Source organism: Erithacus rubecula, assembly GCF_903797595.1.
Source record: "Erithacus rubecula genome assembly, chromosome: 5".
Taxonomy (NCBI): domain Eukaryota; kingdom Metazoa; phylum Chordata; class Aves; order Passeriformes; family Muscicapidae; genus Erithacus; species Erithacus rubecula.
In genome coordinates, this window is record NC_136687.1 from 24,950,729 (window position 1) to 24,963,149 (window position 12,421).

The 12,421-nt window shown below is 33.8% G+C and overlaps 1 protein-coding gene across 4 annotated transcripts in view; it reads left to right on the forward strand.

Annotated features, from left to right (window-relative positions):
- The window catches only part of FIP1L1 (factor interacting with PAPOLA and CPSF1), a 38,553-nt gene that overhangs the window by 2,816 nt on the left and 23,316 nt on the right, over positions 1 to 12,421 (forward strand). For 2 of the 4 annotated variants that reach the window (XM_079306146.1, XM_079306144.1), the window contains exons 3-9: positions 553 to 610; positions 3,248 to 3,351; positions 5,598 to 5,659; positions 5,862 to 5,969; positions 7,112 to 7,242; positions 7,517 to 7,585; positions 9,772 to 9,881. In XM_079306146.1, coding sequence (XP_079162272.1) covers positions 553 to 610; positions 3,248 to 3,351; positions 5,598 to 5,659; positions 5,862 to 5,969; positions 7,112 to 7,242; positions 7,517 to 7,585; positions 9,772 to 9,881 — 642 coding nt within the window. The remainder of the gene's footprint in view (positions 1 to 552; positions 611 to 3,247; positions 3,352 to 5,597; positions 5,660 to 5,861; positions 5,970 to 7,111; positions 7,243 to 7,516; positions 7,586 to 9,771; positions 9,882 to 12,421) is intronic. The other 2 variants (XM_079306143.1, XM_079306145.1) reach the window with 1 other exon arrangement.

A 12,421-nucleotide genomic window follows, 5' to 3' on the forward strand; every position in this document is an offset into this window, starting at 1 on the left:
ATCCTTTTAGATGGACCAATAGTATTAAAATTTTTACTGTTCTCAGTCTACAATTAAAATGTAGTTGGTCATTGAATTGTAACTATTCCATATGGTAGAAGAAAATTTTACAATGCTGATGAGGGAATTCTGTTTCAGTGAAACATTACCTATGGGTGTTTAAATGTTCTTTTCCATTATGTCTTTGAAAAATATCAGTCTGCAGAGAAAAAAAACCCAAACAACTTACTGTCCCTTCATATGTTACAAAGTATTTCAGTTTGATTTCAAAAGAAGATCCAAGTGTAATGCCTTATTACTTCCAACTATTCTACAAGCACCCAGTTAGTGTGATTTATGATAGCTAAATATTGCTAATATAAAGTTACATTCATCTTGGGTTTTTTTTAATAAATTGACTTTGTTTTTTTTTAATTAATGAAGAAGACAACTGGAGCTTTGGCTTTTCATGTGGAATGATGTAGCAAAGCTTATATTCATCATTAGCTGATACTTGAAATAACATGTGCATAAATACTTAGTTTCATCTTTTCCTGTTTGTTTTTGTTTAAGTGCTCCACCCCCACCTGGAAGTGAAGAGGAAGCTGCAGAAAATGGCGTTGTGAAAACGGTAGTTTTAAATGTGTTTTTGAAATACTGTTTTAATACATTTTGATTCTATGATTTACTGAGAATTCATAATTTGACTAGGACTTCTATTTAAACAAATTAATGTCTAAGTGTGTGCCTTTTTTTTCCCTCTAAAATGTGTTTGTAATCTGCAGAACATGTGGAAATACTAAATTAGGAAATCAGATTTCCAGCTGCAGTCCACTTTTTAAGTCTAGCTTACAGAATATAAATGAATAGTGCTCCCAAGTTTCTTTGGGATGTAGAAAGATGGTGCTTGAAGTTACCTCTTTTCTCAGAGACATCCTTTTCAAAATGGTCTATTTTTTTCTCAGTGATAAGAAAGTAAAGTCCTCTGATAATTTTTCTTTTCCTGAAAGTGATATACAACCAGCATTTGCAGAAATGTGAAAGTGTGAACCAAGAGATGAATTACACATGCATTTCAGAGGCAACATAATACTTGTTTTGTAGTAGTCTTCAATATTTCGTATGTCTGATAACGTCAGTGTTAGCATGATGAAAGAAAGGACCAAGAAATTAGATTTACAGTTGCTGTATTGATTAAAGGATTCAGGTTAATGTGAATGGGGAAAATTAAGTATGAGAAGTTCTAGGAGAAAATTGTAGTTTTGCTTCAGTGGTACTTTTTAGTACTTTTTTTTTTTTAACTTATATCGTATATAGTACTTATATAGTACTTTTTGTTTACTTATATCTTCCAAGAAATAACTTTAAGTGATACAGAAACCATTATTGAGATACTTGTGCAAGTCTTAAGGACTGGCCTCTTAGTGAAGTACTTTTTTACAGTAAATCTAACACTTTTTAAATGGAAGGCATTACAGTGTGTTTAAAATTGGGGGAAAAGTTATTAAAACTTAAAAACTTATTTCGGTTTTTTTAACTGAAAAGCTACTTAAAGTGCATCAAAGGTGCACTTTGTATTTCTGGAAATCCTTATGGGCTCAGTGTTCTTGTACTTGCATATTTTTTTATTTTTTTTATGTATGCAAAGCCTGGCATTTTTAGATTATCATTATAATATCTGCATAAAATTGAGAACTTCATGGTAAATTGTGTCCATGAACATTCAGCAGCTTAGAAAAATGGATTTTGATCAAGTTGGTTGAATAAGAACAGGTGAATATTTCTGTGAGGATGGAACTAAGAAATCATTGATTATAAGTGAAGTGGGTTTTGGTTGAAAAGGTGCATTATCCAGACAAAATTTTATTTCCTGTTTGATGTCTTTTTAATGGCGTCTGTGTGGGTTGCCTTGTGAATGATGGATGAATTTGTACTTTTCAGCCATAGGGATTTGAAAGACTGTCTTCAGCTGTCATTTACAGAACATCCATACTGATCTAGGCTTGCCCTATCTTCCCTACCCCAAGAATTTCATTATGAAATTATATTAATGTTGTGTAACGAGGATGAGCTGCACTCCAATATCTTATCTTCTAAGGAGCTGTTGATTTTTTTAAGTTCCAGGCACCTTAATAAATGACATAGTAAACATGGGCTAGAACTCAGCTGTGCATGGATAACTGCAGGCTGCCAGGGCAGAATCAGCTTGGCTTTGATGTGTTCAACCTCTTACTGAAGGATTCCAGTATGCGAATAAGGGTGATTTAGTTAGAAAGGTTCACTTGGATTCCACAAAGTTTTTGAAGTTCCTCACCAAAGGTTTTAAAAAACTATGGAGTTGCAAAATGAGTTGAATCAGTTATGTGGATAACTGATCTTATCTGATTTGTAATAGATATCTGTGAAAACACAGGGTAGAAGTCAACATTCTGTTTTCACTGTAAAGGAAAGTCACCTCTAGGGAGGATTCTCTGGAATTTTATGCTTAACCTGTGCTGTTTAATGTATTTACTTGGAAAAGAGCAATGTTTTGTAATTACAAGTTTGCTGATGATACGAAGTTAATCAAGATAGATCAAGGACTAACTGTGAAGAACTGACTAGTTAATACATGGTTATTGAATTCTGCATAGAAAAAAGGAGAGTGATGTTCATTGGGAGGAAAAGAACAGATCTATGAATAAAATGGTCTGAATTGATCATTACCACTTAGGAAGGACATGTTTAGTGCTAGTCTGGAGTCTGAAAAGCTTAGTATCATACACCATGCACTTGTATCTGATTTTTCATTCTGTTTGCTGAAATGTCTCAAGTATTTTATGTAGCTTACTTATGTTGGGAACTAAATAGATTTCTCCAGTGTTCATCATCAACTGGACAAACATTTACTGGAGTTACATTAAATATATAATTGATGATGGCAAGAAGCGAGTCTTGTATGTCTTTTTGTTCTTTCATGAATGACAAGGTAAGAATAGAACCAGTGTGTATGAGTAGATAGAGGGAGAAGGATATTAGATAGTGGAAACTCTTATATGCTTGAGAAACTGAACCTAGTGTTAAAGACACTTCTCTATTTTGATTCAGTTGTTTCAGATACTTGTAACCTCCAAAATTTACTGTTAATGCTACTAAATTCTAATGTCTAGGATATGGAGAATTTTCTTCTTTGAAAGATTTCTAGAATGGATAGTTTTGTCTGGATTGTGTTTCCATTGTGAAAGTAAGTGACTGCTTTTTGTCTAAGCAATGACTTTTTCTTTTATAGAAGGTGGCAGAGGCTGAGGATGACAGTGATAGTGATAGTGATGATGACGAAGATGATGTTCAAGTCACCATAGGGGATATTAAGACAGGAGCTCCACAGTTTAGGTAAGTTATTTACAAACATTAACTGGGCAAACTTTTGAGATTATATGTAATTACTAATGCAGTCTCTTTAATACTTGCCATTTATTTGCCTTTTTTATATTTTTATATGTTTTTTATCTTTATATTTGCCGTGCATTTGCAATTTAATACTTGCCAAAAATGTCAGATTGTGTGCACAATTACTGTCAATTCAAAATTTTTTCAACTCTTTAACAATATTTTTAATGATACAATGGCTTGAAAACAAACAGAATTAAATCAGTGGAATACAAGGAAGAGTTTTGTATAAGTCTAAATTGTGTTCTCAGATTTTAAGAAATAGTTGGATGAAGCTTGTAAAGGAGTGAGTTGTTTTTTATTATGGAATGGCTATGCTATATAGCTATTTTGGGGTCATTACTGTGACAGTGTCATTTTGGTTGCAAAGGATAGAATGGTGAGAACATGAGAAGTGTTTGTCCGTCATCCTGTTTTTAGTGGATACAGTTCTAATTAGACCTGTGTAGTTTCAATCCCTATTGGTATTCTCAAATAAGATTTTAATGTGCTTGAGGATGGAGCTGTGAATCTCTGGAGATTATTTCTCTAGATAATGGTTAAGGCATTTGTACTGATCTTGCTACTTTTATTTCCCCTTCTACTCTTGAAAAAGGGGTTGTTTTTCCCTGAACAATTTTGTACAGTGCTAATTTTACCCAAAAATATTAAGTAATATTTTTCATTGTGTGGAAATTTTGAGGGACATGGTTTGCTTGTTTTTCTTGGCAATCATAGTATTTTTATGCTTATTAAAACCAGAGTTACTAGGGTGCCATTTCTTAATGGAATTATGACAGGTCTGCAGGTAGGTCTGACTCATGTATAGCATTGTGTTTTTAACTTCAGAATGCAGGTGGTTTGCTCCTGTTTGAAACATAGTATTTTTAAACTTTCAGTATTTCATATTCTAAAATATCATGCAAATCAATGTACTAGAAAAATGCCAATTTTTTCAGTTCTTTATTTTTCTGCTTTCAGTAGCTTGCAGTATTCTTGTGGTCTAGGCAGTGACTTTGAATTTTGTAATACTAAAGCAAAACTAGATTTATATTCCCAGTGGATTTGCTGATGCTCTTTACATGAAGGAAACAATGAGCAGATGATCCTAAATCTAATTAGAGTAGAAAGTCTTATGTAGGAATGCCTATCTTCTGAAAAATCTTCTTTCCTGGTTAAATTGGACAGAAAGTTCATGGAAGGACAGAAATCTAAAACAAACTGACCATTGCTGTATGTTTTAACTGCAGTAGAACAAGTCTGTTTTATAAGATTAAATTTTTCATGTAATAGTCAATTGCAGTTTAAAAAGCCCAATAGATTTGTTTGACAAAATCATGTACAAATACAGCATGGCAGATCAGAAGGTTAAATATTTTATGGTGGTGTAGCACTTGAAAGTGGGCAAGAGCTGCATGGAAGTGGATACTGTAAACCATACCCTGGCCTTCTAATTATATGCTAATCTCATGATGTATATGGGTCACCTGTGAGGATAAGTTTCATTACACACAAATGGTAGGGTGAGCTAGCTCTTAATGTTACAAATGAACAATACTGTAATTCCTAAGCTAGTTAAATCTATTCAGCAGTTAGATTTCTGAGCACATTTTTATAAAGAAGGGTCTCAAGTATTTTAGAAAGTGGAAAATTACATACTTTTCTGTTGGTCACAAGGATGTATGATTAGTAGAAGTACATTGAAACAGCACTTCAGTAATTTTAGAGAAATGGTTGTATTTTCCACTTCTGTACAGATTAAATGGAATTATTATGAAAAGAGAAAATGATCCATCCAAACATTTCCTTTTTTTTTTTATTTTTTAATTTATTTTGTTTTTACTCTAATCCCCAGACTGTCATCTGTATCCCTAAATGAACTGCATTTTTCCTTTCTCTCTCTTCTTCTGGTTCTGTCCATTCTTGTTTCTATCAAGGTCTTTATCCTTTCAACTCAGGAAGAGTGACTGGGACTTGCTTCACTACTGTTTATTAGTTGGAGAAGTTGCTACTGAGCATAGAAAGGTACTTTCTCTTCCTCCTAGGCTGATCTCTTTACTTTTACAGTTACCAGCTTGGAAAGCTAGAGATTCAGGATGGTGATTGAGCCTAGGTCCAATATGTTTCTGGATCTAGCTATCTCTTGTTTTGTATTTTCTTCTGGGTTAGAAGCTTTTTGTCTAATTAATTTTTTTGTTAATTTCTTGAAGTTATGGTGCAGCACCTGTGAATCTCAATATTAAGGCAGGAGGCCGAGCTTATGGATCTTCTGGTAAGAAAATTTACACCGTAATATTAGTAAAAATAAAAAAAAAAGAGTATTGTTTTGCATTAAGGAAATAAGAATTACTTTTAAAACTTCTTGATAAATTTGTCTGGCTTTTAATTTATTTTTTATTATTTTAAGTGTAATGCTACTGATAAAATTCCATTTATCAGAGACAGAAGGCTCTAACTTTAACTTTTCTTCATAGGTGCAAAAGTGAAAGGACTGGATCTAGATGCACCAGGGAGTATTAATGGTGTGCCACTTCTGGAAGTGGATTTAGATTCTTTTGAAGATAAACCTTGGAGAAAGCCAGGTAATGTCTGGTTTATATTACCCGATACATAGGTGTTCAGTAGGTTATTTTAATAGTGATTCCTGTTGACTGCATGTGGATGTCGTTTTACCTATCCCTCAGACATACTGGAAGGCGTAATTTGGAAAAAGTAACTATGTTACTTGTTGCCTTCCTGCTGTGCTACAGAGTGCTTATGTGTGCCCTGCTTGTTAGTATACATTCCCATCACCTGTCAGGAGAAAGAGACAGGCCATTTTTTTGATACATGTGTATCCTGAATGCTCCTTGCAAATCTGTGTTTCTGTGGAGATTACAGCCATTGCTCTGTGCTATGGAACACAAGATAAAGCAAACTGGTGAATAGTTCTGGCAGGTTCTTTAGCATGAAGAATGGTAAAACTTAGCTGCCTGAGCTAGGTTGTGTTCATGCATAGCCATCCATGAGCTTTGAATAAGAAACTGGGACTTGCTGCACAGACTTTCCATGAGCCTCCTCTGTATTGTCTCATTGGCTCAAGTGATTTGTCCAGATTTTTCTAATTATACCAGCGTTGATTTGGTTTTTGTTACCAGTACATCTTGCTGCTGCATATAGTTTTTTCCTAGTGTTTGCATATTGCTTTGATAATTCAAATAGTATCTACAAAACAGAAAAAAAGAAGTTTTTGTTGATTATCTGGTGTTGGAAATGTTAGCTGTATTAAATATATTCTGTGCATTTTGAGTTGCAACTGCTCTCTCTTACACTAAAAATACTTCATGTTATCAAATGAAACTAGGAGCCAAAACAAAGTGAAAAGTTAAATATAGAGCAAGCAAAGCAAAAGAGAGTGAGTCTCCACTGAACATAAAGCAAATCTATAGATCTTATATTTATCTTGTTGTAGAGATGTGGGGGATTATAATATCCCATTATATTCTCTACTCTTGGTCCCCACTTCATGATGCTAGTCAAATTCCTGTTTCTGACTAAATTTTAATGGTTTTACAATCTTAGCCAGGAATACTCTATGTCTGTTAATGAACTGTACATTTCAGTTGTGCTTGTTTAGATCAATACCTAATCAGTTTTGATGCTCTAAGTAGAAGTGCATGTATGTTTAGTGGAGAAAAGATGAAATTTGTAATGTCCTAAAAAACCTATGTTTCTCTTCTTAAAGGGGCTGATCTTTCTGATTATTTTAACTATGGCTTCAATGAAGATACTTGGAAAGCTTACTGTGAAAAACAAAAGAGAATACGAATGGGTCTTGAAATTTTGCCAGTTACCTCAACCACAAATAAAATTACGGTAAATAGTGCTTTTTTTTATATTTTAGATGTTTTTTCCCTCTAAAGCTGCTTGTGTGTTGTAAGCTCGTTCTGCCCAGTTCAGTACATTTCTTAGAGTTTGGACCCAACTCCCTTCCCTGAACCTTGAGTGTTACTGTGTTGCTTCACTGGCAATTGTGTGGATAGTGTGACAGACAGCTACAGCTAGATTGCATCTGTACCTTTATTGAGACTGTGGCCCATCATTTAAGAGTTGTGTGGTATCTTAATGGGCAATGTGTTATTTAACTTAGGCTGAAGACAAAGCTATGGAAGTAAGACCAAGTGCAGAGATTCTCGATGGCAGATACCATCTTTTTAAGGTGAATTTTAGTAAAATTTTGTTGGTTGCTCTCATTTTTCTTGAGTATTGCTTCCCATGCCAGCACAGACTGATAGAAGAACAACTGATATGGACACAGCCATTATTTCATACTCTCATCTTACATCAGTGACTTTCCGTATATGTCACAAAATGTGGATTAAAAAGTGTTGCTTTGTTCATCACTCTCCTGCAAGCATGTGAGTCAGTGGCCTGAACTAACAAATTTCCCAGTGAAATTAATTTTTTTTGATGTGGTGGTTTATTTGTAGTTGTAGTGCATTCGTTTGTGCAGATTAGAGAATTTGTGCAGATGTGGTGGGGAAGCTTTTGTAGATTATGGCATGTTTGTTTTTCCTTGGCATTGGCAATTGTAGCTATTACTACAGTGTTTTGTAACAGTTATCCTTGACAACTCTGATATGAAAATCAATTTTCCATATTTTTGTGTTGTCCTTCTGAGGTTAGCTGAGAATAAATCAAGTTATATATAATATTTTTTCCATTCAGAAATGCTGATTTTCAGAGAATAGAAAGACCTACATGACAGCATGAACATTTTTTACATCTTCTCAGTTTCTCATTTACTTGTTTGATGCTAAACTTAAAATTATAACACAAATGTTATTTTACCTATTCTTAATATGTTGTTATTGTTGTTCTTGAACTGTCTTTGAAGTGACTTGAAACTGTTTCTTTCTTCTGTGTACTCCTGTCAATTGCAGATACAGAACTGTCAATTGGTGATGGGTATTTTGTTTTCTCTTATATGCTACTTGAGAATATTTAGTTACTTTGATTTTATTTCAGCAAGAATGGATCAGAAGGTTTCTGGGGCTTTATACCTTTCTCAGTTATCATTGTAATAGTGCTGTGGGATAGTAGAAATAGTGGACAGTAGGAGTTACAATTTGCAACTGATGGTAATCTCAAGCTTCTCTGAAATGTTCTGAAGGAAAAAGAATAAGCTGTCCAACCCAAAACTTACCCTATTTCCAGCTCATTACTGACTCTGGTGACCAAACAGTACAGGTAATAATTGTGTTGTAAGAGTTTGTAATGTTTTAAAATGAGTTTATATATGATTACTAATTTCATTAACTATTTTCCTTCTCTTCTGAAACAGTCTAATGTAATTTACATTATATTTACATGTAATTTATATTCATCTCCTGTAACAGGCAAGAACGTCTTCTGCATTTTCCAGTTGGTCATTAATTTGTAGAAGTGTTTCTCAGATAAATACTTAGACCTTTCCTCCTTCATATTTCTGGATAGAAAACATTCATTCCATTTTTAATTAATTTTAACTATTTATGTGCATTTTAGTGGGTTGGGGAAGATGTGCTGTTGTGAGGTTCTGCAGAAACATAGTTCACTTGCTTACAAGCTGTGAGATCACAGCTTATATAATGTTATAGCATGGGTGAATTAACTACATAGAGTGATGTAGCTTTGTATCTGGTACAGTGGGAGGAGCTTTAAAATTAAAATACTATATATTTGTCTTTAATGTTAACCCATGTAGCTGCTGCTGAAGTAAAACAATATTTGATGTACTTGCACCAAAGGTTTTGCATAGCTGTAATAAAAGAAGTGTCTGGAATTTTGCAGTACTAAAGCAACAGCAGGGTGTTTCTGAAGTATTCAGTCTGAACTAATGAAAAGTCTTTTACAATTTACATAACCCAGAGTATGAGATGACTTCCTGATATGACTCAGAAAGGTGGTTACTAGATCTCACAATCAGTGAGGAAAATGGAGAATCCTTTCAAGTTTCTTGTCTCATGGTTTGTTGGTAGTGGATAGCAGGTTTGTTAGATATCCATTAATTTTTAAAAGATGGAAACTTATTTAAATTTTTTTTTTCATAATCTTAAGGTGTAATTTTCTTCATACAGGGAAGTCTTCAAGCAAATCGAATTAAATACTTGGAAAATAAATATTTAAGCTGTCTAATCTTCTGTTACAGTTAATTTTCTGGCATATTGATTGTTATATGTATGAAGCACAGTACTTAAGAAATACATCAATGCCAAATATATAATTTTGGTAGCTGTGCAGAGGTGACAATTTTTGAAATTCTGGATAAAGTGGGACTTTCTTTTTGTGTTGGCTACATGTTTGTTGAGTGTTGGAGCTATTACACTTGTGAGGGTAAACTAATGATGAAACATTATTTTGAAGGTACAGCAGGGCAGAACTGGAAATTTGGAGAAAGAGTTGGCAGTGCAGTCAACCAAACCTGATTTCACATCTCCTCCTGCCTTATTCAAATCAGGAATTCCAACAAACAGGTCAGTTAGTTGTAACTCATGACCAAAAAACTCTGTACTGCTATCTTTATGTCTCTGAAGTCTACGATTTTTGTAGGGGAAAAAAAGGAAAATATTATTCTGTAAAAGGTAAAAAAGAAGGGTAGGGATACCCTAATCACACATAAATACCTTCTTGGCTATTTGGGAAAAAGTAGAAGAAAAGGGGAGAAAAAACACCGGGACAAGTAACAAGACAGTTACAAAAATACAATTGTTGATTTATGGCACTGTGTTTTCTGTGTATAATTTAATTTGCCATCATAATATTTCTGATTAGGGTCCTTCTAAGTATTAGCTAACTCATTTTTTCACTTAAACAGGATAGAATCTGACAGCTGTGACTTTAACAAGTGGAAGAATTTCTGAAACTTAGCCTCTTTCCTGCAATGCAGCTTTGGTTTTTCCATATCTGAATATTTTATTATATTTTCTTGAAAATGAGAGAAATTATTTCCTTACTGGGGTCCTTCTCCTAGCCCCAGGCTTTAATAAGTTCTGTCTTTATATCTAAGCCACAGCTGTTTAATATCTGGCATGAATCCATGCTTCTGCTTTACTCTAGTTTTTCAGCAATCCTGTTTAGAAGTTTTGGTTCTGTGCAAATCAAGTGCCCTTATATCACCATCATATTACAAACAATGGTAAGAAAGGTAGAACAAGTTGCACATTGTACACTTTCATTGTCAACCATTAAAAATTAGAAGCTATGACCTGTCTTTAGCACTGCATCTACAAGTATCTTGACTAATTTAGAGGCACTTATGTTCAATTATTCCATCCTGTAAGAGTCAGTTCAACACCCAAATGTATTTTCCTTGGGGGAGAAGGGGAGCGGGGACAAGGGGAAGTCAATAATACCCTTGCTTGCACTTTTCTTTCACTTCTAGAATGTTCCTTCTGGTAGTCTAACATTTTCTCCAAGCTATCAGGTTATGCTGCTCTGTGTGTAGTAGATATTAGTTTTTTTCTATTCTTCTTTGTCAAAGAAACGAGAAGAGTATTCCAAACTTCAGAAGTTTATTATTAATTTATTTATTGTTTTAGTATTTAATTATTATTTTAATATTTAATTATTTATTGTTTTTAAAATTCTTCTCTGAATTGCTTTTAATGTATGATTTTCTTGTAACAGTTCTCAAACTGGAATGTATTTCTCACAGAGTAAAGATTCCAAATCTGTACCTAGCATAGGTTTTGTTACGAGATTTCAATTCTTTGTTCATCTCAGTGGTGGACAAAAACCTCTAAACTACTTTTGGAAGTAATTGCCCGAATATAAAAATGTAGTCAAGTTTAAAGTTGTAGAAAAAGTGCATTGTGTAGATTCTGTGGTTGTGTGAAATTTGCAATTGTGATGATTGTGTCACTTTGAGGAATTTATTTTGAGGCATCACTTTGTGACATATCACTTTGACAATTGGATCAGTGGGTAGAATACATTGTTTTGTATATATTTATTATATTTATATATGTATATATTTAGTGTGAATACTGTAATTTTAAGTTGCTAAAATGTCAAAATTGACATCTTCCCTTATTTATTACCTGTTCCTTATACTTGCTTAAATTAGATTCTTCAGTAAAGAAAGGTATTTCTGTGAAGTGGTCAGAAGAGATTTTGGAAGAAAACTGTCTGCTCACAAGTCAGAGAGTAGCTCAGTGCATGAATATATATTAGCTGTGTGGATTATATATTTCTACTTTAATGACTTTTCCATAATGCATCTACTATTTTCTGTTTATAAGTGCCTGTACTACTAACTTCTGTATAACCATACTGTTTTATGGGGTTGGACTAATTTCTTTCTGTAGTTAGAGAGTTTAGGTAGGCAGAAAATTTTCAGCAATGTAGCTCTTCAGTAATTTAAAATAAATGCATTTATGCCTGTGGCATTTGCAATAGCCTTGTTGAGAAATTTCTGGAACCATTTCTCATGTAGCAGAAGAACACTGAACTTCTAGCAGTAGTTGATATATTTTGTGAAAGGGAGAGAAAACTGATACAATTTGGTATAGCAGCATTAGTGTGGGTATTTGCAAGAAAACAGAAAGACCTAGGCAATTTACCTCACCAGAAGAAGCAGCAGCTCTTCTCAGTTACAGACAAACTTCAGATAAGCTTCCAGAGAAGTCAGATGAGGCATCAGAAAGTGATAGGAAAAATACAGGAGGGACCAATCATGGTGTCTGAGGTTGCAATGTGAGTTAAGGTAAAAGGGAAGAACAATTCAAGGCATGATGCTCATTTACCATTTTAGTTCCTCACTTACTAGTGAGGGCTGTAATGTTGCCTTGTGGATAATTTTGCACATGGACATTGCATTGCATATAGCTCTTCAGTTGCCACTCTGGGAACAGATAGTGGTGTTTACTTTTTTTTCATTTCTTTGTAAACAAACATTAAAGTAATTTTGTGCTTATGTTTTTATCTTTTTTTATTTGAGTCCAGCATATATTTTCATGTGGTTGTAAATTGTCTCAAAAAAACCCCCAAAAAACCTCTGCGTTCTAGCAAAAAT